At 43.4% G+C, this 27,805-nt stretch overlaps 1 protein-coding gene across 1 annotated transcript; it reads left to right on the forward strand.

Moving 5' to 3' along the window:
- Window positions 1–27,393, forward strand: rnf220b (ring finger protein 220b). The gene is made up of 15 exons (XM_070909335.1): window positions 1–592; window positions 19,015–19,141; window positions 20,112–20,154; window positions 20,279–20,371; window positions 21,184–21,226; window positions 21,541–21,630; window positions 23,361–23,404; window positions 23,726–23,813; window positions 24,217–24,313; window positions 24,567–24,626; window positions 24,771–24,826; window positions 24,947–25,031; window positions 26,013–26,121; window positions 27,137–27,211; window positions 27,322–27,393. Exons 1-15 carry the CDS (start codon window positions 1–3, stop codon window positions 27,391–27,393), a joined length of 1,674 nt encoding a protein of 557 aa, XP_070765436.1.
- Window positions 27,394–27,805: the final 412 nt, after the last annotated feature.

Below are 27,805 nucleotides of genomic sequence, written 5' to 3' on the forward strand. Positions count from 1 at the left end.
ATGGACCTCCACCGCCCCTTCAAGATGGACAGCCCCTCCTACCTGCCAGCTCCACTGGCCTCCCCCGCCCTGATGGTCCTCGCCTCCACTGCCGAGGCCGGCCGAGACGCCTCCGTCCCCTGCCAGGCGCCCAGGCCCTTCGGTGTCCCAGTCTCCATGGAGAAAGACCTCCACCTCTCCTTCCCCTCAGCCTCTTACACCTTCACCTCCATGTATCAGCGCCAGGGCCCCATGTCAGGCACCTTTCCCTCCCGAGACTTCCCAGCCTCCCTGCTCCACCTGCACCCCCAGTTCACCCCACCAAACCTGGACTGCTCCACCCTGAGCATGCTCAACCACAGCGGGGTGGGCGCCTTCCGGCCTTTCTCTTCCCCGCAGGAGGAGAGGGAGTCGGGGGTTTACCAGTCTGCTTTCACCCCCGCCAAGAGGCTGAAAAGCTGCTTCCCGGAGGTGGAGGGGAAGGAGTTTGATTTTGGCTCCCCGGGAGGCTCCCTCAAAGCTGGGGACGACTCAGGGAGGAAGCTATTCTCCATGTCCGGCCTGCTGTCTGATGGAGAGGCTTCATCGAGCCCGGAGGAGCGCAAAGAGCACAGTGAGTACACACTCGACTCGCAGAAACACACATGTGATGCATGTTTCGGTATGTAAACATGCACGGCTCTCCCTGCTCACACACAGTCACACATCTCACACTTTCAAAGCATGCAGTGAAATATCCAGAGTTTAATTGGCACATCAAAGACCTCACTCACCCTGACATGACACGGCAGATGAGATTTACATACCCTCCACAGCTGCATCGACTAATGGTGACAAATTGAAAGGAGCCTTTGTGAGTAAAGAGGTATCTGGAAATATTTTCCCTTTTGCACTCTAGTCTTTATCATCTAGTTGGACAAAGTGTTTACAGCGACTGGCTGTGACTGGCTTTGACACAAATAAATTGAATAGTGTCACTTGTTCAGCTTAGTGATCATTAGCCACATATGACCATTAGGCCTATTGGAAGTCAGACTTTTTCTTGGTGGCTGAGGAACACAAATACATGGGAGCGTGAGGAGGGTTGACATAGCAGGAGTGAGAGTTGGAACGAATGACACCCTGTCAGAGATAACGAGGTGGCAGAGATAGAGAGGAAGGGATGGAGGAGGATAGAAAGAAAAAGAGAGAGGGAGAGAGAGAGAGAGAGAGAGAGCGAGAGACGTGGCGATGTGCCTCAGCCTGAGCTTCCCAACGACAACCCTCAGCTCAATATGGCCGCCCACACCAGCCGTCTGATTTGTTGACAAATGAGTGGGAGAGGTGTCAGTCAGTGCGCCGTGGAGGGAGAGACGCTCCTCATTACTCCCGGGGATAATTGCCCAACGACGCGGGGGCACAACACTCGCCTCAGAGGGAGAGGGGGTGGGGAGAGAGGGAGCCGGAGTCAGGGAGGCAATGCTAGGCATGATGGGAAATCAAACCCCCTCAGTGGCGGTCGCCAAGGGGAGCGCCTGACAGATAAAAGGGACCAGAGAAAGACAGAGAGAGAGAGAGAGAGAGAGGAGAGAGAGCACCCAAAGGCTCGGCAGATCAGAGGGGGACACCATCGAAAATAATGACAATGAGAAGGGGGGGCCGAGATGGAGAGGGGCGAAGGTGGGAGGGGGGTGGGGGGGTGCTGATACACGCTCTCATACATATCACCTAAAAGAAACTTTCATCCCACACATAAAGGGCGGGAGCAGGGACGAGTTGTCTTAAGAAAAGTTTGGATTGTGTGCCGTGTGTGTCTCTATGCATATATGTGCGTCTTTGTTGAAACTTGCTGATTTTGTCGCCGGTTGGTGGCTGAGTGACAGGGCCAGGGAGGCGGAGTGGCAGGAAGGAATCTCAATATGGAATTTTAATAAGGACGGGAAAGGAAAGAGATGCCAGCCAGCATGCTGGTGTGAGAGGTGTGTCTGTCTGACAATGTTTGCTCTGTGCACTCGAGCATGCGTGCTCCCCTCACCTCCTGATTTTGGGAATCTCATTTGGGGAATGTTGACAAGGACAAAAGATGGGGTGGGCTAGAACATGGGGAGCATCTCTCCTCAAAAAAAAAGAAGAATTTGGGAGAAAAAAAAAAAATGGATTCGCTCACATTGGAAGCTGCTTTTCCAGCTTTATCCAATTAGATTGGAGTTCAGCAAACTAAGAGCTTTAATGCAATTGAGCTCCCTGCACTTTTCTAAGTCTGACATACACTTGTTCCTCTTGACTGGGTAACAGACAGTCACTTCAGGACCCAAAGTCTTAAGTGTTAAGCTTGAAATCTTCTTGGGTTGTGAGAGTGTGTCTACTGCTCGCATACTGCTGCAGCGATGGCAATGCAAATACTCACTGAAGTACAAACTAAACCATAAAAGCTACTTTTATACTTTCATTATTGGGTTTGCATGTTTTCCCCCGTGTCTGTCTGGGTTTCCTCCTAGTGCTTCGGTCTACCCCTAAGACAGGTATTAGGAAAACACCTGGCTCTGCCCTTAAGCAAGGCACTGGCCTCAGAACTGGAGCTGATCCCTGGGCAAATAATTAGGATGGATCAAATGTGTAATTGGATTGGTAAACGTGTAATTTAACTAGATATACGTACACTTTGTTGAAATAATTTTGAATCGAATGAAATGATGCTTGTGTCGGCTTTCCTCTGAACAAATCAAAACGTTTTGTATTTGACTTTTTGAGGACGAGCCACATCGTCTCCAGGTCTGAGCACAGGTGACCAAGATCCTCTCGTAGCTCCTTGTCAGTCTACACAACATGCAGGTAGGGCACCTCGTCCCATCTGCCTTGTGTATCACAGCCAGTGGACTTTTTTTTTCTGTCGATTTTTCCTTCCCAGACTTGCCTCTGTTTTATCAGGGAAGGTCTGAGACGCACGGTGTGCTCTGACAGCTGTTCAAACAGCCACGCTCGCTTTCAAAGGGCAGATGTCTTCACTGGAGCGAGTCATGCTTATTTTCCTCAGGGAGATGCTTTCCGCCGCAGGCCTGAGCTGGAACTAAAATGGCCCTTTACCAGAAACACGAGTGGCAAAACACACCATGGCCAGACGCTGACGGAGTGTGTGTGTTTGTATCTTACTGTGGTGGCAAAGCTGTGATAACTGGAGCCAGATGTTTGAGAGCCCCTGTGTTGTGATACTTGTAACACGCCAAACTCCTGGATGTGGCTGTCAGAAAAGTGAAAAACCTTCACCTGCAGAGTGGACGAAGAGATCCATGAAGGCCACCAGACAAAAAAGAAAGTCAACTGTTGTCAGACTGGCAGCGTAGCCTATTGAATCAGTGAGTTCACCTATTTAGTACAGCTTGTCCCTTTCTCACCTCTTTCTTTCTTTTCTTTGGGCTGACCTGGAGGTAGTTTTACAAAAGCGATCTGTGAGCACTGCTTACACGCATATCGCAAATAGTAGCAGCGATTGTTTCACAAATGTTTGCCACTCGCAAACTGTTTAATAGTTGAGCTTGCACGTCTTTCGCGTGCTCATGCATGGGTCGCCACAAATATGTCGATTGCTTTGAAACACGTCAAAACTAATGGGAAATGAAATGATCTCACGTTTCTGCTTGCACTTGGCAAATTTGATGAAACAGCCCCGTCGCTGACAACGCCAATGCAAAGCAAACATAACAAAACTTTACTGTGTCAGTTGCAACTTTTTATCCGATATATTCTCAATTCATATAGCTAGCATATAAGCGGACCATTACAAAGAGATTCACACATGCATAAATTACAGCCATTTTTGTCATTCCATGATGTTTTTTTAAAATTCGTATTTAGTCTATGGTTATACTACTACTACTAGTTATTTCCTGTCATGCATGTGACTTTTATCTGCCTTTGTCAGCGCTAGTTCTTTGACATCGACTTGGTGGCCATTGCATTTCAAAATAATGCTTTTCTAAACCTCATGCTCGTCAGCTGAGTATTATTATTTATTTGTGTATTGTCTGTGTCTGTAAAACATGAAATTTAAATAGACTATCTTCTCAGCAAGTGTGGAATCTGACTGCAGGTATTCATCAGGGACAGATCTCTTCACCACAACAAAGTCTGTGCATCAGGCCTTTAAATAAGACATGCACTGTCAAAGACTTCTCTTACTGGGATGAAGAGGCACTGAGAGACTCACCAATTCTTCACCTGAGTGAAAAGAAATCCTGCAGGAAGTTAATAGAGGGGAAACATGTAAGCGTAACACACACTGAGGACTCTCCACCAGATGCGCTCAGAGTGTAAGTGTCCTCCACGGTCGGTTATTCATGGGTTGTTAGGGGACTAGTGCGGCGCCCGAACAGAATCAATATTACACAGATTCATCTCAGATTTGGCACATGGATTATCTCTGTGGTGAAGTTTGATGGGTTTGAGCTTGTTCCAGACACCATGCTTTGTGTGTGTGTGTTTGAAGGAGGGTGTATGCCTTGTTGCATGTTTAGATGGATGTGACTTAGATTTCAATATATTACTGCTGCCAGGTGAAAACCTCATATCTCCACAGTGTCAGAAATTGAAGAAAGCAGTGCTGTCTCTTAGCTTGATCGTGTGACGGTTTTAAGATATCTAATTGCTTATTCATAAAGCCAAATATTGCAGAATTAACCCACGTAGGCGCTTGTGATCATTGTGTTGCTTGTGGTCAGTAAATCATGAAAATTATGCCGTTACACAGTTTTCACTCACCAGCAGAGCATGTTTGTATGTTTTTCATACATTTATTTGGCATATAAGTTTGTATGGTATATTGACATCTCTCTTCCTCTCACACACACACACACACACTAGGCCATATACTCTAGCTGTGTGTGCTGATTTGATAACAGGGAGGGCCTCCGTGCGCCGTGTTTTCTGTGTAGCAGTCGTTGGCGGCTGCTCGTATTGAGTGGAGCTTCCTGTTGAAAGACACAGTGTTTACATCCCGCTGGCAGACCACAGGAGATCAATAGCAACCACTCGATGCTCATGCATACACATATAGTATCTGCTGCCCCACTATAATTCCCAGGGTGTACGCTCCTTATCAGGAGGACTTGCATGCGCACTCCATGCATCAGCGGTCACACTCACCATATGTTTATGTCTATTTTTTTTATGTTCCTTTTTGTTGTTGTTGTTGTGATTTTGTGTTGGTGTGATCTGTCACGAACAAACTTTAGTAAGGAAACCGAAGTAATGCGGTAATAAGAAGGTGCAAACATGAACAACACAACCGGGAATGGTGGCAGATAGAAGCAAAGCAGGAAAAAGATGAGACGGACAAGCATCCAAAGTGACAAGTAACAAGTAAAGTTTTTGGTCATTTGAATTCAGACATATGAAGAAAAAATCATGAAGTCACACCAAGTCAAGATATTGGCACGTAAAAGACAACAGCTGATCGGAGTGTTTTTTGTCTTTGATCAAGTTTAGGACCAACACACATTAATAAATCCTTTCAGAAACCATTTGATGAACTCAAAAACGAAAAGAAAAAAATGTGAAAGTCAAGATACAAAACTCAGAAACACACACTGCAGCCACAGTGCTGTTCAGTCTGCTTTTAAAGCTTCATCGTCCCAGATAAGTGACATCTGCAGCCAGCTCTCTCTCTCTGACCACACGGGTAGTCTTGTTCTTGATTTCAAACTCTCAGGGAGGAAGCATTACAATATTAATGGTGGTTGTGTTTGATGTGAGAGCACGCCGCGGTCGACTGTTTCCCCTCCTGTTGTGATGGTAGTTTGTTCTCCTAATGTTCTCCCAAGTAAAAGAGGCTTTCATCCTGGCAGGAGGGGAAACTCTCCTCTGCTTTTTGCCTCCTTCCCTTCATCTTAGAAGGGCTGGAGCGAGAGTATTTTCCCCATGTATTTAGATGTACATGTTGTCTTTGTGGTGTGTGTATTTGTGAATGCAGTGTGTGTGTGTTACAGCTTCCATGCAGGCCGTTGTATCTTCAGAAGTTTCAGAGTGTCGGGCTGTGGGGCCACACGGCTTGTCGGAGACAGACAGGATTTCTATAAGTCTGGCAGTAGGCCTTTACAGTAGCATGGGGAAATCTGTGTGTGTACGTGGGGGTCTTTTTGTGGTGACCATCAGCACCTGTTAGACGGTCAACTGAATGTTCTGCCGAAACATGAGTCATAACACATCCTGTAGTTGCTGCATCTGCCTCCATCATCTGCTGTGATCGGCCCACACGAAGAGCGCTGTCTGTATAAAGAGAGAGAGAGAGAGAGGGAGGGAGGCTCGAGTGTGCTGAGAGAGAGACAGAGAGAGAGAGGGAGAGAGAGAGAGGGTCATAATGAGTGCAGAACCCAGGGGTCGTTAAAACAACAGCCTTGTTTTAACAGAGGCCATCTTTCCTTCTTCCCCGCTCTCCGTTTTCCCTCTTTCTACTTCTCTCTCTACGCACCTGATCGACTTGCATCACAGCTGCCTCTGATCTCACATCAAAGACCTGGTTTGCGTGTATGTGTGTGTGTGTGTGTGTGTGTGTGTGTGTGTGTATAGGAAAGGCTCCGGGTGACGGCGGAGGGGGTATTTTCTGTAGAATGAATCGCATGTTCGTAAGAAGTGGCACACACACATACACACACACACGCACAAACTCACATCCTCCGTCCTGTCCTCCGAGCCTAACAAATCAGTCAGGCAGATAGAGAGGGCAGGAAGGCCAAATGCTGGGGTTAAACACATGCTGCAGAGGAGCAGCGCAGACAGACAGCAAGACCACACCAACCCTGCACGCCTGGATGGCAGCCAGGAACCTACACACATATATACTGTACACACACACATATATATATATATATATATATATATATATATATAATATACAGTATGTGCTTGTGAGTGTTGTATGTGTGTATTTGCCTCATGTCACACACAAACTTCATTACTGCATGTCACTTGTGCTCGCTGCAAGTCTCCCAGCTGTGGAGGAGCTTGACAAAAGCCAATATGTCAAAGGCATGCCAGGCGTGATAGCTTTACCTCCCAAATACATGACGTCCCGACATCATTCAGTGGCTTCATAAGCAGGATTGTCAGCCATTGTAGATTTTATTTGAATAAGAAGACGTCTTCAGGGAGCTGCAAAGTGTCCTGGTGAAAGAACAAGGCTGTATCACTCCCTCAATTACATTTTCTACTCCCTGTATAAGGGGGTTTACAATAGTTTACTCTATAGTGAGCTGTAAATTTAGAATTCGGACACTTAATAATTGTCATTTTGCATCATCACTAACAGATGTAAATTTTGTAAAATTGTGTAAAATTCAATGCAATGTGTTGTGGGATTGTTTGCAGAAAGTAGTGTACATGCTGTGGACACACGAATGTCAGACTCAGAATTTAGACACTCAAATGAAGCTGTAAACAGGGAGCGATATTGGACACAGCCTCAGAGAGAAAGTAAGCATTTGCTGGGTTATATAGTCATGTGCACGTGACAGTTCAAACATGTCAAAGCACAGGAACCAGTGCAGATTACTTACACATGCATCCTAAATAAATCCACTGATCGATTTAGTCACTTCCAGTGCTGCTTAGCTCCCATCAGTGTGGGTGCACCCCTGCCTTAAAGGTCAAAGTTTGCCAGGATTGACCCCTCACCCCGCTGTGTAGGGGTGTAAACACTCCCCCAATTCTCCTCAGAGAATAGCATTGGGTCTGGGCCATAAATCACAGGCCTGATAATTGATAGGAAAACAGCAGTCCAGCAGTATATAACCTTTTACGTGTCGTCTCAACTCTTTATTATGGTGCTAATGAGTGGCCGTGGATCAGGGTTAGAGCCGCGAGCAAAGGGGGTGAAGTGGGGGGGGTTACTTCAGTAAAATACTGACTACTGACACACACACATTGGTAAGGCAGACACACACACACATAAATACATAAACACAGGAACTCAGTGTGCACTTAACACTGACACATACACACACACCAGAGGGCAGGCAGACGCTCAGCTACACACAGGAAGCCACTCACACTGAAGGATATGCGCGTATGCAAACATTCCCTCACACACACACACATGCATATGCAAACACACAGAAACACACACACACAGTGGCTGGCAGGCTCAGCAGTGTCCATTACAGGCTGCCATTAGAATGGAGATTGTGCTAATTGTCCCCACAGACCACACAGGCAGCGCTCAGCAGGCCCCGCTGTGAGTCTGTGAGTCGGGACTCTGCTTTACACATCCTATTGTCTCGGCCGTGACCCTATTAGTGCAATTACAAATCAATCACTGAATGATTATGGGATACATGCTGTGGATTGTTTCAATGCAAATGACACCATTATAGCACATCAAGTGTCTGTGCTACTGTAGCCGAGTTTCATATAAGAAACGCTATACAGCTGTTTTACTTCATATGTAAAATATCCACCACAACAGTCCAGTTCAGAGCACCTGTTCTGAGAATTTCAATAGAATTTTAAAGTTTCTTTCATTGGAAACAGGTGGAACAACTTCGCTATAGTGGCATCCTTATAACTCTTTATTAGAAAAGAAATGGTAATTGTTTTTAATTGTGGAAGATAAAAGTGTAACTGGACACAGGTTTAGTTATTTTTGTGTTACATTGAAAGATAAAATTAGACCAGTATAATTGTTGATCTCTTGGGTTTATTGGTGTTTTATTCAAAGTTTGGTCTCAGCCTGTCGGTGTCACATGGCTCTGATGGGATGAAAATGCTGCACTGGGTGTCGTGTTGAATCACTTGACCTGAATTTATTCTAATGTCGATTCTTAAATCAGAATCTAAATATGCATGAATAAATATTTATGGATATGTTTTATGATTATAATGTGGGTTTTAAAGGAAACTTTAATACCCTATAAAGTATAAATTAACTGTTGTCAGAGACATTTCATGCTTTCAAAAGCATAATGAAAATGATCAAATTCATAATTATTAGTATTATTAAAATCCACCAAAATATCATCAAATCCCGCCTGGAAAATACAGATACATTTTTAGTTTTAGTTTATTTAAATTTTTAGCCGAACCTTTTAAAACATGTGTTTGTATGGTATCACTTTAGTGTTTTATTTTTGTCATGTTGATCCGTAGTTCCTCTTTTTGCTGGTATAACTATTTTAATTTTGAAGACAAATATTTTTGAGTATTTACAAGCTCTTTTTCCTCTGAGACTCATATTTTATGTAAAATGTGTATCACACTGAATCAGTGTCTCTCTACTAAGTAACCTTTGATGAAAATGCTTTCACCAACAATGTCTATAACCAATAATTGCCTTTAAATTGTTTTATATGGAATTACAGTAAAATAGCTGCTTGTATCTGAGTCGACTCCTGGACTCTACTGTGTAGTATTTCTTGGGGTGGGCTGGTTCTGGGTCCTGCAGACTGGAGAGGGTCCAGTCTCATTAGCAGCGGCTCAAAGCTCTTGATCGGTCAAGTAGAGGAGATTGAACTGTGAGCGGCTCCTGTGTGACCCCGCTGAGCGAGAACACAGGGGAGAAGATCTATACCCACTGGCGCTGCCACAGGCCTCTTTGTTCTCCTGTGTTTGCTGACAGGGGAGATCGGAGGGGCGTATCGATGGGGGCTCACACTGCGCTGCGCTCACCACGGCTACACAGCGGTGTGTGTAACTGATATATATGAGCACATACACACACACAAATGTGTTTGTACACAGATCTACCATCTTTCTCACACGAACCATTACAATGTGTGCACATTCACACTCTTAGTTTCACTTCACACTTGCTCTTTTACAAACTCACTAATCCACATATACACACACACACACACACACACAATAAAACTATCAGCAGCAGTGATTTCTAGTCTGATGCGGAGGGTCGTCCGTCCACTCAGAGTGTTGTATTAAAGCTCAATATATCTTTCTCTCAACAAGGCTTCAGGGCTGTGAGAGTCAGTCTGCTGCTGGGATACCACACACAGCACGCAGGGATGCTTTGCCCTTTATGCTCAAAAGAAAACAACACCAACAACTACAAAAGCATTATTTACAGCCCACCTTTGTTTGCAGTGTAATGCTTAAAACCACACAATAGATCTCAGCATTTAGGCAACATACTTGCAAATCTTTTCAGATTTTTAATGTGGAATTAAAAGTATTTCATCACATGGACGGTGCACAACATCTTCAACACTTGTACAATATAACTGAATCCAATACAAAAGCCCTGCAACAAACATTTACTTTGTGAAATACGTGTTGGTATTAGTTAGTTCTGGTCATTTTGGGGGGGTTGTGGTGTTGTTGCATTTGGTCCTGTAACACGCTTAGTTGCCAGAAAATGACATACAATTTTCATACTTTTACGTGAATGTTATGCAGTATAACCTTGTCCTTATGCTGTAAATCTGAGATGTCTCTCGGAAAATTAAAAACCTCTGCTAAAAATTATAAGAATATTTTACATTTACATAAGTGATTTATCAGATATTTAAAAAAAATAGTTTTCCTCAAAATGTCTTCACCCTTTGATATGAAGTAATCCTGTCAGCTTAGTGCTTTAAAGGCCCCTGATTCCTCTTTCCCTTTGTGTGTGTGGGTTACTGAAGATAAGCAGCTCAATCATCTATATCTTTCCACTACTTGAAGATAAAACCATCGTCATCTGCCGTAATTGTTTGCTCATCCAGGCAGACACAATAACATCCTTTAGGAAGTGTGACTAACCCAAACACAGGTGTATCACAGAGCGCCAGGTGCTTGTGGTCCTCTCGTACCAGCAGCAGTCAACATTGTTTCTGATGTTATCTGGAGGAGAGGCAGGAGGGACAGATGGCTTATCTGTAATGATGCCCGCTGATGAGGCTGAAGGGAGGGACGCTGTGAGGTGGTGTCCGAAAATTTCAGCAAGTTCTGACTGGAGGCCTGCTCGTACTGCTGCGATCGAGGCCCAATGCGGGCCACAAATTGCCTGGGAGAACACAACAATTTAGAATGTGTTTGAAGCGCACCGCCAGCTTTAAGGATCTCTCAGTCTCCCTGCAGAGGGCTGCTCCCTAATGGCTAAGGTTTCTGCTGCTCACCTGCACCACAAAAAGTGTATGTGGGACAGGTGTGTGAGGAGAGAGCAGGTGGGTGTGTTTTCCGTGGGAGAGCAGGACAGTGTGTGTGTGCTTGTGTGTGTGTCAGCTGCCACAAATTACTGGTTGAAAAGGAAAATGTACTTTCAAACATGTTAACTACACAAAAACAGCGACTGATGCATTTTCTGTGTAGTAATGTGTTTTTCTTAATCTTGTGGATTTCTGGCAAAACACTGACAAGCTCTACTATAATCGCAAGTAATCTCAAAACAGTAACATGCTGAGCTTTCCATTTTGTATCTACTATTACTGTTTATAGTAATGGTTCATTCTGACTGGTGCTTACTCTTCTTCTGGAGGTTTCTCTTCTCTGCTCTTGTCTCTGTCCTACCTCTTCTTTCTCATTGCTTCCTTTTTTGTCATATGTATTTTTGATGAAGCTGTGTTAGTGTTCACACAGTTGATCCTTCAGTTTTCCATGAAAAATAAATCCAGTACAGCAGAACTCAGAACACAGTGTAAGTACATGAATTAAATGACATAAATGAAAAGAGAAAAACACAGTCCTGCCCAGACGTCACTCTGATACAGAGTGAGAGTTATCATTTGAATACTGAAAATTGCAATGAAGGGGGGCCAAATTTTCCTTCAGAGAAAACCTGTTTCTTTCAGGGACAAGTCATTTAGTCCATGCTTTACTGAAGGTGGTTCTGGTGTTGTCGTAAAATCCTTCATTCCTCTCTTTTTCCTCTCTATTTCTTGTAAGTCTTTCCTTCTTTCTCCTTTATTTCCCCAGCAAACTCATCTGGAGTCATATTAACAGGACTTATGTTCAGAACAGTTTAGTGGAGTACCTTTTTTGTTATATGCTGTAACTATGCTAATAACTGTACCCTAAACCTCTCACCACCATCTGGGAAACTCATCTGAATTTTCAAAATGTGCACCTGATAACAGCAGTAAGAACGCAGTAAATCCACTGTTTTTCTTTGCTAAAAAAAACATTGTTTGCTAGTGTATGTGTTCAGAGTTCTCACTTTGAGTCTCTTATTGAGTCTCGCTGTTTTAAAATTGCCAAAACTGTAGCGTGATGTTTGTTTAAGGAGTATAGGAGGGTGAGACAGAGCCTCGGTAATTGTGCCTACAGCGCTGAATGTGTCAGAGTTGGCATCATAGTCGCCTACTTGATGCAACAAGTTCAGGCGTGATCTCTGGGGGGTTTATTTCCAAGGCATTGGGGGAAATGTAGAAAATCACTGAGTGATGGAGAAGCAGACGAAACACCAAAAACATAAAGTGCAAAACTGAAGCAGTGTTACAGTATGCAAGAGTGGAGCTCTCTATAATCGACACTGCTGTAAGAAAATGGACCCAAACGATCAAATATATAGTAACAACTCACTCTTATAGTCTTTGTAGTTGTTGTAGCTTTTATAATTAAACTCTTCAGTGAGTTCAGCACACAGTGACACACTGTTTGTCCAAGACTGTTTAGAAAAGTTGAGTACTTGATGCAAGCAACAGAGCGATCGTCTCATTTTCTCCTTATTAACCACTAATTGAGAGAAAGAGCGAGAGGGGAAAAGAAAATGAGAGGGAAGTGATGTGGAGACGATGGAATAATAAGGGAGAGAGAGAGAGAGAGAGAGAGAGAGAGAGAGAGTATTAATGTGTATTAATCAGTGGTCTGGGTAATGGTGATCTGTATTTTTGGAGCCAATCTAATTATCCTCTAATGAGGGATTGTGATCTGTTTATTAGCTTCTTGATGTCCTCTCTCACTCTCTCTCTCTCTCTCTCTCTCTCTCTCTCTCTCTCTCTCACACACACACACACACACATACACACACACACAAAGAGTGGTTGAGATGGAGATGATCACAATAGGAGTAATGTATGGATTTGATTCAATGGCCTAATACATGTTTTGCTTCAACCCACACACACACATACAGAAAAGAAAAGAAAATATATTGCATCAATCACACCGGTACATAAAATATAAATACCTCACAGCAGGTTACTTACTTCCAGAGGAAGGCACTCATTGTGCCAGTTGGTTTCATTGCTGCTAAAACAAAAATGCTAACAAGCAGGGCGTCGCTGTCGTCATTATCTGCAAAAGGTAACAGAAGCACCCTTGTGTTTTTCAGCTTGATCACTACTTTTTGGTTTAAAAGTGTTTATAAACCGTAGTGTGGTATATTTTCTAAACCAATACAAAACTGTATGTATGGGATGTAAATGTAAAAATCTCCAAAAAAGCAGTTTTAAAGTTCTCACATAACAGCAGTGGGAAATGTAACTGAGGAGCACAAGGAAAAACTTCTCCCTCTTGGCGAATATTAACTCAAGTTAAATTTAAATTGAATATGGCCATCAATCGCCTGAAGTGTGTTGAGAGAGGTCCACGTCCTGACAGTATGATATGACAGAGCTGGATCTCTGTATATTTCAGTCTGTCTAGCGAGTGCAGGTTGATGGCATCAGAGAGAGTGACAGGCCACCGGTGAGCAGCTCTATCGTTGTCCGCTGACAGCGGCTTCTTGATCCAACACGACTGCACTGACTTTGACAGACAGCAGTCAGCAAACGGATGTCTGGATTTGGCATTTGCTGCCCGGAGTATGAGCTCGGTTACGTCTCAACTGTTGGAGGATCACAAATGCTGGGAGGCACTGCTTCCTTTTCCTGAAATTCTAAATTTTGGGGCATTTATGTGCTTTTATTAGCAATTCTGACAGTAGATAGGTGACAATGAATGAGGGGGGAGGGAAGGGGAAAGACAAAGCAACAAAGTCTTCCTGGTAGGTAGAGGTTTTCATGGGTCCACAATTATGGATGTGATTCCAAACAAACATCTAGAAAACGTACCCAAAACCAGTTTATTAAAAAGAGATGCGATCCCAAGAAACTCTGGGACAGTCAGAACCAATATGAAAAGAAGAGACCTGATCCGAATTGACTGAAAAGACCCAAATAGAGAGAGAACAACAGCTCATTTATTATCATCATCATCATCATCATCATCATCATCATCATCATCATCAAATATTTGCAAAAAAAGAGGTTTACCTCCTTGTACTTATTTAATTCTTCACCAAAATTCATACTCACCATCTGTCCTCAAAAAACATTTTTCACCTGTGATGATCATGACGCATCATGTGATCAGAGCTGATAGTGAGTTCGCTTGGATCCACTCAGGTCATAGACATATTGAAACACAGATCCCAGACCTGCAACAATAAAATGAGACCCCATCCTTCTCAGATCCTGGTTTCAGTCTCAGTTACGGAACCAAGTGGACCTGTGAAGGCTTCTAATGTTCATTAATGTTACAAAAATTAAAAAAAAAACTTAATTGGCATTTATAAGCTCTGCCCCCACAAGGAATCATCAGACTTAATGTTTTTCAAATGGAAGAAATTTCAGTACAAAACTCTTCATAGATCTGCAGATATGTTCCCATGAGGTGGCTTGTAAGTAGCCTCATATTGCCACAAATACCCAAGGACAGTCCTAACTTTCCCCCTGACTTCCACTCCCTCTCTCCAATCTGTAAGTCACTATCAAAGACCATTGAGCCATGCATCTCAATGAGGGCCAGATTGATTGGTTGGAGCGAGGCGGAGGCAGGGTTCGATCTTTGCCCTCAGGTCCTGAGAAGGGAAATGTGGTCACAGGGACACAGTTGCACAGCTACCCAGTCCACTCTCCATCAACGAGATGATTGGACACATACATGCTGAGCCACGCCCGCACCTGATGGAACAATTGTAGTGACTAATGGAGAAGATGAGAGAGAGAAAGGACGAGAGGGAGAGGGAGAGAAACTGGGGGTTTGTGTGCTGATTGACCTGTGGTCAGAGAGGTTATGTCCATTGATCTGTGGGGCAGAAGAAAAGGGCTTTGGCCTGAGGTGCTTCAGAATGAGTCTATTTGGGGTTTAGGATTCCTGTCCATTTCCACCAGGAGCTTTTTCATCATCTGACTCCCCAGGACTTACAGCTGCTGTCACCCGTTGTCCACATAATGCACAGAGCAATACAGAGGCCAAAGGCCAATCAATGTTCTACAAGAGGTTGATACAGATCTTATTAGTCAATGAATGATCATTAGTGGTGTAACGAGGCATTGATTTGTGCAAGGGCCAAAGGTTGCGGTGGTTGTGGTGAGTGTCTTTAATACATTAAACACAATTGATTGCAGAGTAGGAGGGATATTTTTGAAGGATGCTGGAATTAGATTGGACAGTGAGAGATTTGAGGTCAAGCCAGGAGAGGAAGCGTACCTTCGTCGGCCATTGAATGTGGTTAGGATTGAACATGGAGCCTGGCAGCACATTTGTCTTTTATGTATCACCGGTGTAGCAATTCTGCAATTAATAAAAAGCAGATATCTAGAAGTACTAAGTCAAAGGCAACTGGACTTGCTGTTTCAAAGGCTGGTGCAGCAGCCTTTGAAAACTGAGGAAATGACTCTGCTCATAGCAGATGTGTTACTACAGGGCCTATTATGTTGCTCATTAAATACCCAACCTCTCAATAGGCCATTATTTCCCCAATAAAAAACAAACGGCGGCCTGCATACTTTCCCCTCTCCCCCCTCCGCTTCAGAGGTTGCTTCTACCTCACAGACGGCAAAAAACCCTGACTAATATCCTGCATGTGATGCTTTTAAATAGGAAGCAGGCCGCGGGATAGGGTGGGGTACAGGTGTGGCAGGAGCCAATGGCTTTTATAGCCCTCCATCTCCTCTGAAAGTGTGCCAAGGACCTGCCTACACAACCCACCACTGCAGTGTTAGCCGCCAAGCGTTAACTTTACTCCCCCCGCCAACCTCTACATGCCTACTGGTTATATAGAGTCTGTGCTTGTTATGACTTTATAGAGGGATTTCTGATGTGCTTAGAGAATTGTTTGATGATTGGGATAATGATGCCAGTTGGAGTGAGTTGTCTCAGCACTTTATCGCCATTGAACACAGAGAAAAACAGACCCAGCTGACGCAAAACAAGCTCCACATCCTCCACATCCTCCACATCCTGCCCTGGATGCTTGCTCGTACGTCCCCTGCCATTCAAAGCCGTCCAATCCTCCTCACGTCAATCAGAATTATACCACGTCCACAGGTTTGTCACCGGGGGGACGTTCGTCACCATGTCTCCCCTGCAGAACAGCCTTTTCATGCCCCAGCATAATGTCAGCGGGTGACATCCAGGCCTGATGTGATGTGGCATTCACTAAAGGTCACGTTAGGCATCTCCGCTCCGTCTGCATCAGCACAACTGGCAGCCGTCATATGGGCGCTGGCATCGGCCATTACCCAGGCCCTGGGGGGGACTCGATGCTTTGAGGATTTGTCAGCGGGATTCTGATCTCTCTGTTTCAGTGGCAAACACTGAACGCAGGACAGTCACAGTCCACGTCTCGATCCAGAACAACAGAAACTGGATTTGATCATTATCATACGAGAGGACAAGGAGGACGACGATATGTTGTTTTGTTTCAAAACATTAACTTTACTATCTCATGATGCTCTTGATAGCAGGGATGGGGCTGCGACATATCGCAGCATTTTGATGGGTTATTCCCCCCCAAGGGGTGTGTTCTCTTCAAATCCAAGGGGAGATAAGATAGAGATTGTACTCAGGCATGTTTACGTATGCTTATCCTGTGTGATTTTTTTAGGTTTTCCAGTTGCACATAAAAGCACCATTGTAAACTGATTATGAAAATAGTTTAGTCAGTTTTGTGACCACAAAATAGGGATAAAAATGAAATTGTGCCATTCTGATCCAAGCATTTAGTTTCATCAGAGCAAAACTTGAATATAGCCAAGGAAGCATCCCAAGTGGGATCAGTAAGTGAAGAGAGCAAATGGCAGCTGCACAAAGGCTAGACATCCAGGAAAGGAGGTCCTGAACTGGCGAGACACAAAGAGAGAAAAAGGAAACAATCAGAGACACAGAGACAGTGAATCATTAGGAGATGGGCCAGTCAAACTCAGCGCAGCCTGGCGAGAGAGGGCCAATCCATCCGAGCCAGTTGCCGTAGTGAGGGAACAGTTAACAAGCCCCACAGGCAGGTTTTACAGCCCCCTGTTGTGTGTCTGAGACCCCCCAGGCTGAAGAGGGGCTGAGGCTGACTGATACTGACAGGGTTTATGTGGGCGGGGGGCGCAGGGCAGCAGGGGGATGGAGACGTGTAAAAAGGTGGTCATGAACTGACAACTGTCACTTATGAGAGCGCGGCACAAGTACAGAGTCAGGCCTCAGCAAAAGCATGTGCACAAATACACACACACATTCATGCATACATCCAAACATGCCAGCTCGCACACCATTAAATCTGATGTTTGTGTGGAGCAGAGGTGAAGGGTGGGGGGAAGGCTGTAGTCGGAGGAGGGGGGCTTATCCAAAAAGTGGACCAATAAAACACCTGAAAATCAAATCCCATTGCTCTTATCGCGGCGCCATTCAGAGACGTTATCTGTGCAGGTAATGTGGTTATAAATTCAATTTCAGCCCAGAGATTTCATTGTTTACTGATGCCTGCATGTTCCGGGCGGCAGAGCGCAGAAAGCCCGGGAACGTTCGATGCGTGTCGGGAAAAGTCATTTAGGCTTCCGCAAGGGGATGCAAAAAAGGCGAGGGGGGGGGTGAAACCAGGAGAGCTGTCACTCTCCCAAGGACACCTGACTCCGCTTTCTATTTTCCACCCTATGTTTTATTTAGAGGCCATTTTGTCCTATTTGGTTCCTCATTATGGGGGCTCATAGCTCAACTGATGTCAGGGGACGGCACTTGCCGACAGACATCGGCTTTGGAGCTCGTCATTTGGAGTGGAGCTGGGGAGAAGTGTTAGTCCAGTGTTTGGATAATAGGGTCCTCAAGGAAGTTCAGTCCACTATGCTCCACATTGAGGGGTCAGAAACAGTCAAAAACAGTAATCTGTTTGTAATGTTCAATATTAAAAAGTGTTAAATTGTTGCCAGCCCTGTCATTTATTTTCCCTTGACTGTGCAGAGATGGGAAATTAGGTGCATCTTGCCTACTAGCTCTCTTCTTGTGATTGATGGCTTTCAGGAGTAAATCACCTCATCTACTAGGTAAAATCTTGATATAGTAGAGCTCCTCCGGCTCCCAGCTGGCTGCTTATGGCAGTAATCCATCAGTGGGGCCCAATGGGCCGAGTGGCCCTCCTGGGTAATGTTCCTATTGACAGCCTATGATGTCAACACACTGACAGCAGGAGGCCACAGCAGTGTGTCTGTGTGTTTATGTGTGTGTAACCTTATTTTACTCTCACTGTCACTGTCTGTCAATAGCACAGATAGGTCTACTGAACACACACACAAACACACACAGTGAAAGCTGTGCTAACTATGAGTTAGAGGTGTCATGGTGGTCTTGGGATTTAAGATGCTGACCATGTAATCACAACATCCAGAGTCCAGCTTGAGTCTTTACTTTACTCTTAGTCTTTACTTACTCTTAGTCTTTACTTACTTATCTTATCCTTCCCCTCCTTTCCTTTTTATCTGAATATTGTTTGTCCTTCATTAATGTTCCCCTGTAAATGGATGCAGGCCTGTGCAGTTAAGTGACTTAGACACAGACTTGGTATTCGTCAGCTAGCTCAGACATTTTCAGCAATTACCCAAAGTAGAGGCAAACTACAAAATGTAAAAAAGGGAAAAATCCCACCTGCCCGACTGACTAATGAGTCAGTTTGTCTAATTTCCCCCCGGAGATCAATAAAGTATTTCTGATTGTGATTCTGAGTTTAGATCATCTAAAGCTTACTGAATGAAAGCTGATTAGAAAAGAGAACTCTCCATAGTAAACTGTTATATAGATAATCTTTTCATTGCCTCAAAGTCCAGCCCCACATGAAGAACAAGAGTTGTCTTCCTGTAACACTTCCTTTAACTCTCTCACTCTCCTTTTGTCCAGGCAAAGTGAAGGGTCTCTATGACGCTCAGGCCCCAGCGTGTCCTGTCTGCCAGGCTGTTCTGCGACCAGGAGAGCTGCAAGAACACATGGAGCAGGAGTTGACCAAACTTGCCCAGCAACAAATCAGGTATCACAAATGATTTCACTCCATTCACATGATAATTCAGTGAATCTTCTCTATCTTCTTCTACTGTCTTGTGCTGGTTTTTATCCAGAAATCTCCCGTCACTGCTGAGAATCATGTCTTCACATCCTCCTTCAAACCATTTTATTTTTCCTTCCAACTTTTCACCTCCTCCATTTATTCATTTGTCATTTTCTTCCTGTTTTGCAACCCAAACTTTCTGTTCAGTTCGGCTTTCAGGTGATAATTAATGTTGACAGATTTAGTAGCTATAGGCCGGCCCCCCTTCCCCCGTCAGTATCCCCAGGTGGTATCTCCCGTCGTCTCTGTCACCTGCGTGCAGTGTTTACAAGCTGCCTCATTGTTCCCTACATATTTCATATTACAGCCTCCGGCCTCGAGGCGACAAATCATACAGCGGGTGGATAATGTCCTGCTAATGGCTGCTTTGAGCCCTACACACACGCACACTCACAGTCTAAAGCGTGCACACGAGGACCAGAGGTGCACACACACACACACACACACACAGACACACACATTACCTGCTGCTTAGACCAGAAGAATGATTCCTCCAATAAAGACATTACACTCCAAATCTGCTTAACGACCGCTCCGTGGACAGTAATGGTTTCAAATTGAACTTGGCCCACGGGGACACTGTGTATACGTGTGTGTGTGTTTGTGTGAAAGTGCGTGTACAGTCTATGTGTGATAGACAAAGTGAGAAAGAGTAAAATGAGGTTATACACAGACTCAGATACAGATTCAGACAAGATAAAAGCAGAGGTTATTTACGAGATGACATTCAAAAGACAATATTGTGTTTGTGTGTTTTATAGGAACATAGCGTAGTTGATTTGTGTGTGTGTGTGTGTGTGTGTGTGTGTGTGTGTGTATGTGTGTGTTGGCTTCTGTTTCCAAGCTTGTTTAACATATGAGCTTCTGTATTATTTTCCTCTTTTCTCTTCAGTGGGACTCCAGTGCAGCACGAGCACCTCATAAGGACGCCAAAGGTAAACATCCTTGATATCCTCATGAGTTTCAAGAGAAAACAGTAGTTGTCTTCCTGCCTTTGACTCTCTGACTAATATCTATACTAATATCTTTCTCTCTGTTCTTTCTCCTTTGTCTGTCCAGTCTCTCTCGCTCTCTCTTCATATCAAGCGCGAAGGCGGTTCTCCCGCCTCGCCCCCTCGGCCATCTGAGGACGCCCACTCTGACCGATATCAGGTGAGGTTACAAAAAATTACAAAACTGGTATCAGAGTATCAGAGTATCAGATTTACAGAGTAACATGATTGTACAGATTTTCACAGATTACAGATAGATTTAGAAGTAGAAATGGATTAATGCACTCTTCCTCTTCCTAAAGATGTACAGAAACTTAAACTGCTGAGTTACAAACATAAACATGCAGTAATATGTAATGTTGGAAACTAGAGTTATTTATGTTATTTGTCAGATTCATAATGCAGGTAATCACTTGGTGAATCTGTGACATTTTCAGGTAGTTTTACCTGAATTTTGTACTGATACTTGAGCACTGGACACAGTAGTTAGCAACATCATAAAAACATAGTTTCTTTCCTGGTGTGCTGCCAGTGAGTCACCAGGTTTATGGTCTGGGGTTGATCAAACGCTGTGCTCAACACTCAACTACCTCACTGAAAAGTAATCGGTTCATCAGGAGTCGAGTCAAGTCAATTTTATTAATGTAGCTCAAAAACACAAGTCTGTTTCAAAGGGATTTACAAACTAAACAATATATAACACTCCTGACATCCTTGATTCGGATAAATTCCACACATACACAGGGGAGACAGTGCAGCAGTGATAGAAATAAAATTTGAAGAAACAGAATGACAATCTGAAGTAATAAAGGTGACTATGGTAACAGGAAATGAAGACATCCACAGTGTTATTATCTTACTGCCATCTGCTGTGCTTCTGTGCATGTATTCCAGTAGAAATGTGAGTGAAAGATGTTGTTTATATTCCACATGAGAAAAACATCCTGATGTTGTCCTTTGTGTTTGTTGCAGACGTTTCTGCGTGTGCGGGCCAACAGACACACAAGACTAAATGGTACGTTGATGCATGCAGAGTGTTTCATTGCTGCTGACTCAGTTTGTCGTAAAGAGAAAGCTCAGTACATGAGACTCTGTCACGTCTGCAGTTTTAAATGGCTTTGCATTTTAAAGAAAGTAAGGAGTCAGAGTTTCCTTTGTTCACACTGATGCGACCAGTTATGTGTTTCGTCCACCTCCCCCCTCCCCCTCCCCTCCCTCACCAGTTGTTCAGATATCACCCTTTTTCCCACAACATCTCAACCGGCCTAGCGCCCACACGAGCAGAGGAGCTATTAACCTTTCAACTTTGACCTCTTGATATGTTAACAGTCGATGACCTCTGCTGGTGCAGGTGCTACGTCAAATCTGCCCCATTACGCCCCCACAGCGCAGGAGCCCACCTAGACTGCACACAAGCTGGTAAGACACTCCGAGAAGCACTTTCTTCATCTTCACGTTGAACTACAATCAGCGGCTGTTCAGTTTTGCTTCCAGTCTCTCAATTTAAAACAGATATGACTTTCTAATAAAGTTATAACTAATGGTTTTATCAACAGTTAATGAATAATTTACTAATTGCCTCTATCCAGTAAAAATCATGTATCTCCAAAATGTCAACTTTTCATGAAATATGAAAATCTCCTTAAGTTAGCATGTCGTTAATAAAGGGTTGTTACCATAATTGAACAGGTTAAAAGGAGATGAACACCAGGCAATATGATTTTATACAATTAGTTCTTAATAACGGCTTAAAACTGATCTATGAATCACAGTAAATAATACCACCAATAATAACACCATTACTATACAACTTTATAAAGGGTCCCTTATTAGAAAGTAATACCATTTAATAAAACAATGAACAAACAATAATAAAACAGCATCCATTTCAAATTGTTCTGCGATCATCTAACCGTTTTGACAGTGATATGCTAGCGTCTCTGCACTGACGCAGACTGCAGAGCATCCTTAAAGCGGCGGCTGACATCTTACTACTGTTGTTATTACGGCTGAGATTCTCCGGCTCTTAGCTGACTCGTCAAACTGCCACTGCTGTCGAGCTCTGTTAGCCTTTATTGGGCCTTATAACAGGGCAGCATAATGAGCTTCTAAATACATGTCAGGGAGGAAAAAGAAGAAGGGAGGAGGAGGAGGGGGGGGCCCTCTGTTGATTAATCAACCTCTCTCTCTCTCTCTCTTTCCCTCTCTCCTGTCTCTGTTTGATGAGCTCTTCCTCATCTATGACCGTCTCTTTAACCCTCATTATGTTCGCTGGGATGGCGGAGCTCGGGTCACGGCCACCAGCTCTCTGTGTGTCCCCCCCCCCCTCCTCAGGGGTCCACTGTCATCCAGTGGGAATTAGAGGGCCCTAAAACTTAATGTCCCCTTATGCAATCTGCAGTCAGTCAGGTCACAGTGGGAGAGGAGGTGCAGTTGGTGTTCTGCCATGTTAACTTTTATATCAGAGCAGGATGGGAGGAACGCTTTGCATCCACTGCAGTTGTTGTATTTATAGAGCCCATATCTGTGCTTTCTGGCTCTTATGTGTGATTGTACTTCAGGGTCTGTGCGTGAATGTGGTTGTGTGAGTGTGTTACAGGTTGATACACACATGAGCTGTACACTTTTTGAAAGGAGCTCAAACAACAACAGAAGTTTGTATTTCTGAATGATGTTTCTGTGAGATGAAGTACATCTTCATCAGCAACTGTCATGTTCCAGATGTGTTCATTTAAACTGCTTTTAAACTGGATGTAATTAACATGACTAATTATATAAAAGACATAATAATCCTGAAACTGTTCAGGATTGGTCTTATTTTCTTTTTTTCAGTAGGTTTGGTCAGGTTTGCAATTGTGCTTTTATCACTTAGAAATGTCAAAAGCTGGAAGTTTCGACCATTTATCCATTACTTTTGACTTTGTATTATGTATATTTTTAAGACACAGAGCGTGTGTCAATACATTTCCATGGGAACAGGCCCCTTCTTCAATCTGCAGTCAGGAATAAATTAAGTCTGTATGAAGTTTGAGAGTTAAAATGTTCGAGGTAAAAGAAGACAAGAGCTCACAACTGCTCGTAACCTGCTAAATGTAAAGCATCCGTATCTGTAACCGTCTCATCGGTCTCTATCTTCTGTCTGTTCCCAGTCAGGATCGGAAAGCTGAAGAGGAGGAAACCAGAAGAGGGACAGGTATGTCTTTTATTTTTTTTGTTTATATCTTTGACATTTTTATTGTAAATGGAGATGATGATATATTTCATATATATAATGCTGGTGGTCTAAACCCCCCCCCCGACACTGTTGACTGCTTTTGTTCATGTAGCATCAGGATCACTGTCAGCTCGCTGTGTATCCATGTGAAAACACTGCCGGCGTTGGTTCTCAGCTATGAAAACACAGAGGCAGATACGAAGCTTGAGGCTGTGGGAGGCTGGGAGGCATATGGACGTATTCACCGAGACAGAGAAATGGTGTATTTTATGTGTGTGTTTATGTGTGTGTGTGTTTTAGGAGGGCTCAGCAGAGCTGCCGCCGTTGGAGGACGAGTGGAATGAGAGGAGAAGGATACAGATGACGTCCATAGTCGGAGGGTTTAAAGGTAAGAGTAAATCTGTGTGTCAGAAGTGAGTGTGTGTGCCATCGAGGTACCCATGTGTGTGATCTTGTTCAGTGGAGGGTGAATAATGGGACTGAGTGACAGCTGAAAAACCACTGAACTTTTCAGTCCAGATTACAGCGGAGCAGCTTGCCTTGAAGGTTAGCTTAAAAGTAGCGGTTTCCTTTAGCCGAGAGGGAAGCTCTGACCTGCAAACCTGTTACACTCTGACTGACAGACACGAGCAGAGCGGTAGGGAGACGGGCAAACATAACGTTTTGGGATTCTAACATTTATTTTGACCTTAGAAATAAGAGCATAACTTTTACAAGCAACTTCGTACCACAGTCGTTTGAACAGGAACACCATCAACATTAGTTTTGATGTTCTTGTGAAATTGTCTCAGGTGCGGCGCTGGTGACCACGACTTCGAAGGAGTGTCGCGACAGCGATGCAGACCTGGATGTGGATGGAGACGATACTCTGGAGTACGGCAGAGCACAGTATCCGTTACAGTGAACATGGGCAGCAACTCTGAATTATACTTTTGTTACTAAGAAGACAAGAAATTCTAACTATCAATCATGTTGAGAGCGATGAAACGTTGGCTTTAACTTGGAGAAAATGTGACTAATTGATGGATTCAAAATAGGACTGTCACAGTATGTACTATTTTTCAGCATTTTACAGCTTAGATAAGTGTCATGCTTGCTGTTAGCCTTGTGTTGTTCTATGTTTCCTGACCCTCGTCCTCAGATACACAGAGACAGATGTAATCCCCTGCTCAGGAGAAAGCTCCAAGGAGACAACAGTGAAGTACGTATCCCACCTTACAGGGTCTCGTTCACTGTGGATATTATATAGATATGAAAATGATCATACAATCTATTCCTATTTTTCTTTTAATCTTCTATGTTGTTTGGCTTTTAAATACCTGCTTTGTTACCTTTTTTTCAACAGCAGCACGTTGCCTGAGTCCAGAGTAAACCTAGAATTTTCCAAATGGTCATATGATGGTGAGTTAAGCAAATTCTGAATGAATAAAATTGATCAAATAAGGGGAAGAAAAGGAGAATTATATAAGAACAGGATCTTCCAGGTTTCAACCGTTTTTATTTGTTTGTTTGTTCATTCAGGGAGTCCGTCCACCAGCAGTGGAGACAAAGTGGACGGCAGCGTAGCTGGTCTCCCCAAAACCTGCAAAAACTCTGAGATAGAGATGTAAGTTTGCTTGATAAGTTTCTGGTTCACTCAGAGCTTAAAATACACAGCACACATGTTACTGTCATATTTGTCAGTGCCAGAAACATCCTCACTGCTAATAATCTCAAACATTTTCTAAGTGATGTAACACACTTTACAGTTTTAAAGCAGCTAGAAGGATTTAGTGACTTTCTGTTTAAGGGTTTTTTAGACTCATCATCTAAAGAAACTACAAAGTATTTTGTTTTTATTTGGTAATATAATAGTACAATAAAATTTTATTTTTCTTCTTCCAATGAATGAAGCTGTTAGCTCACTATTGCTGGTCCTGCACACAAACCTTCAGTCCTGTCTGCTATATCTGACATCACACACTGGTCAAGATGCTGTTATTTGATGCAGAAGTTTTTATTTTTGTGTAAACTCACATGGTTTGTTCATGGGTCACACTGGTGGGAGGAAGGCAGGGTGGTTGTAGTGACACCCAGGTGTGAATCAGCCAATTAGAGCTGAGGAGGTGTAACCGTCCCTTCCTGTAAAGAGTATTTTGGCGGCTCTCTGTGTTGTATCAGTTCAGACTACCAGCTCCTGCTCCCACAGGCGCGATACACAATAATGTGATGATATCATCAATCAAGGTCACAGCAGGCGACGTACACACATTTCATCACACTTAACGTATTGCAGCCCGTCTGCCTTGCTGTACAGTATGTTTGCACATATAGTCTATCCTGTAATTGTGCGTGTGTCTGTGTGTATGTCTATCTCTGTGAGGACCCTGACAGCCCCCCCCCTCCCCTGCTTATGATAAATGAGACAGCGAATGCAGCCAATGTGATCGCTGATAAATTTCATGCTCAGTGTCCATGTTGGCCAGCGAATAATTTAATCTGTCTTCGATTTATAAATGACTCTCCAGTGTCCGCCGAACTCACGCACCCTCCCATCTCCCCCCTCCTGTTACCGTCCGTCCTTGTGTGTGTATGTGTGTGTGTGAAGGCTCTCAGAGGACTCCACGCTGACAACTCTGGATGCACTTAAAGCTCGGATACGGGATTTGGAGAAACAGTTGTCTAAAGGAGACAGATTTAAATGCCTCATCTGCATGGTGAGTACGAAGGCAAATGAAAGTGACAGGGCAGACACACAAAATAGAGATGTCAGAAACCGCTGTAGGGACCTGAGTTCTGGGCAATAAGTCAACATTATTGGTCATGCTCAGTCAATGGGATATAAATATGGTGGTGATGATATTATCAAATTCATATTTGTCTTTTTTTTGCATTTTAAAATTATATGAAACACAAGTAATATCATTTTAATATCTTCTCTCACACTCTCAGTATGATTAGTTGACATGAAATGACGTATGTTATATTGTTAATTCTGTATTATGTTAATATAGATTGATATATAAAACAAATCTTGATCATGAAACTGAGCACTGACACTGATTATATTAGATTATAGATAAACAATTTCATTCTAAAGCTGTAATGATTAGTCATTTAATCAAAGAGTTGATGTACAAGAAGCCTGCAGACAATATTTTAACAATCAATTAATCATCATCAGTACTTCATTAAGCAAAAACATCACTCATTTGCTCATTCCAGATTCTAACATGTGAGAATTTGCTGCTTTTCTCGGCTTTATATCATCGATTTGGACTTTTGATTGAATAAAACCAGCTATTTGATGATGTTTCCCTGACCTCTGAAAACTTGTAATAAATATTTTTCACCACTTTATTTACATTTCACCGATTAACAGAAAAAAAAGGATGCATCTATAATGAAAATGATTATTAGTTACAGCCCTATTTTATACACCATCTTATCTCTGGAACAAGATGATGTGCAACAAAATGTACGTTGTAGTTTTAAAGTGATGAACTCACCTTGCTCATTTTGATGTGAACAAAATGTATCTTATCATCTATTCAAACTAAAACAGTATAGTGTAATAAATCACTAAACACACCAGCAGGACCTTTCTAATCGTTAATAAAAGTTGATTCAACATGGAGCGTCTCTTAATGCTCTTATGGTAGCTTCACATGGACATCTAGTGGCAGTGTGTTGTACTACAGGTAAGGAATCATCTGTATTTTCTCTCTGCAGGACACGTACACGACCCCCCTCACCTCCATCCAGTGCTGGCACGTCCACTGTGAGGAGTGTTGGCTTCGAACGCTGGTAAAACATCAGATTTGTGTTGATTCATATAAATGTGAAGTAAAATGACTAAAAGCACATCTGATAAAGGTCATAAAAGTAATTTTTCCTGTTCTTTTCTTTTTCTTTAGGGAGCAAAGAAGTTGTGTCCTCAGTGCAACACCATCACCTCACCTGGAGACCTGAGGCGGGTCTTCCTGTGACGCAGCTACTCACAATACAAGGGGAGGGGCTTCTTTTTAACCAATCAGGGGTGGACTTGTGGGCAGCTGGCCTGTCATAGACTCCCACCCTCCTCCTCCTCCTCCTCCTCCTCCTCCTTCTCCTCCTCACTGGTCCTACCTGTTCGTCAGTGTACTCCTAACATCTACTAACCCTGGCAATTTGAAGAACAGCAGGTGTGACCTTTGACCTTCCTTTACAGCCCTGTACAATATCCATGTTCCTGCTGCAAACACCAACCAGATCAGAAGAAGCATCTAAAACCAACTGAGAGCTCAGGCACTGAAAAACAAAAAAAAACGCTTTGGGACAATATTTATCGATTTTGTAATCCTTTTTTTCTGTTTTATGAGAAAAATAAATTAGTTGAATCACATGCAAAGCACATGTACA

Source organism: Enoplosus armatus, chromosome 7 (genome assembly GCF_043641665.1).
Source record: "Enoplosus armatus isolate fEnoArm2 chromosome 7, fEnoArm2.hap1, whole genome shotgun sequence".
In the NCBI taxonomy this organism is placed as follows: Eukaryota; Metazoa; Chordata; class Actinopteri; order Centrarchiformes; family Enoplosidae; genus Enoplosus; species Enoplosus armatus.

Excerpts from the sequence above, each read along its gene's own strand:
- rnf220b (XM_070909335.1), top strand. The coding sequence starts at position 1 with ATGGACCTCCACCGCCCCTTCAAGATGGACAGCCCCTCCTACCTGCCA. Across the intron at positions 20,155-20,278 it reads ACCTCATAAGGACGCCAAAG|TCTCTCTCGCTCTCTCTTCA; the intron begins GTAAACATCCTT and ends TTGTCTGTCCAG. Across the intron at positions 24,827-24,946 it reads TTCCAAATGGTCATATGATG|GGAGTCCGTCCACCAGCAGT; the intron begins GTGAGTTAAGCA and ends TTGTTCATTCAG.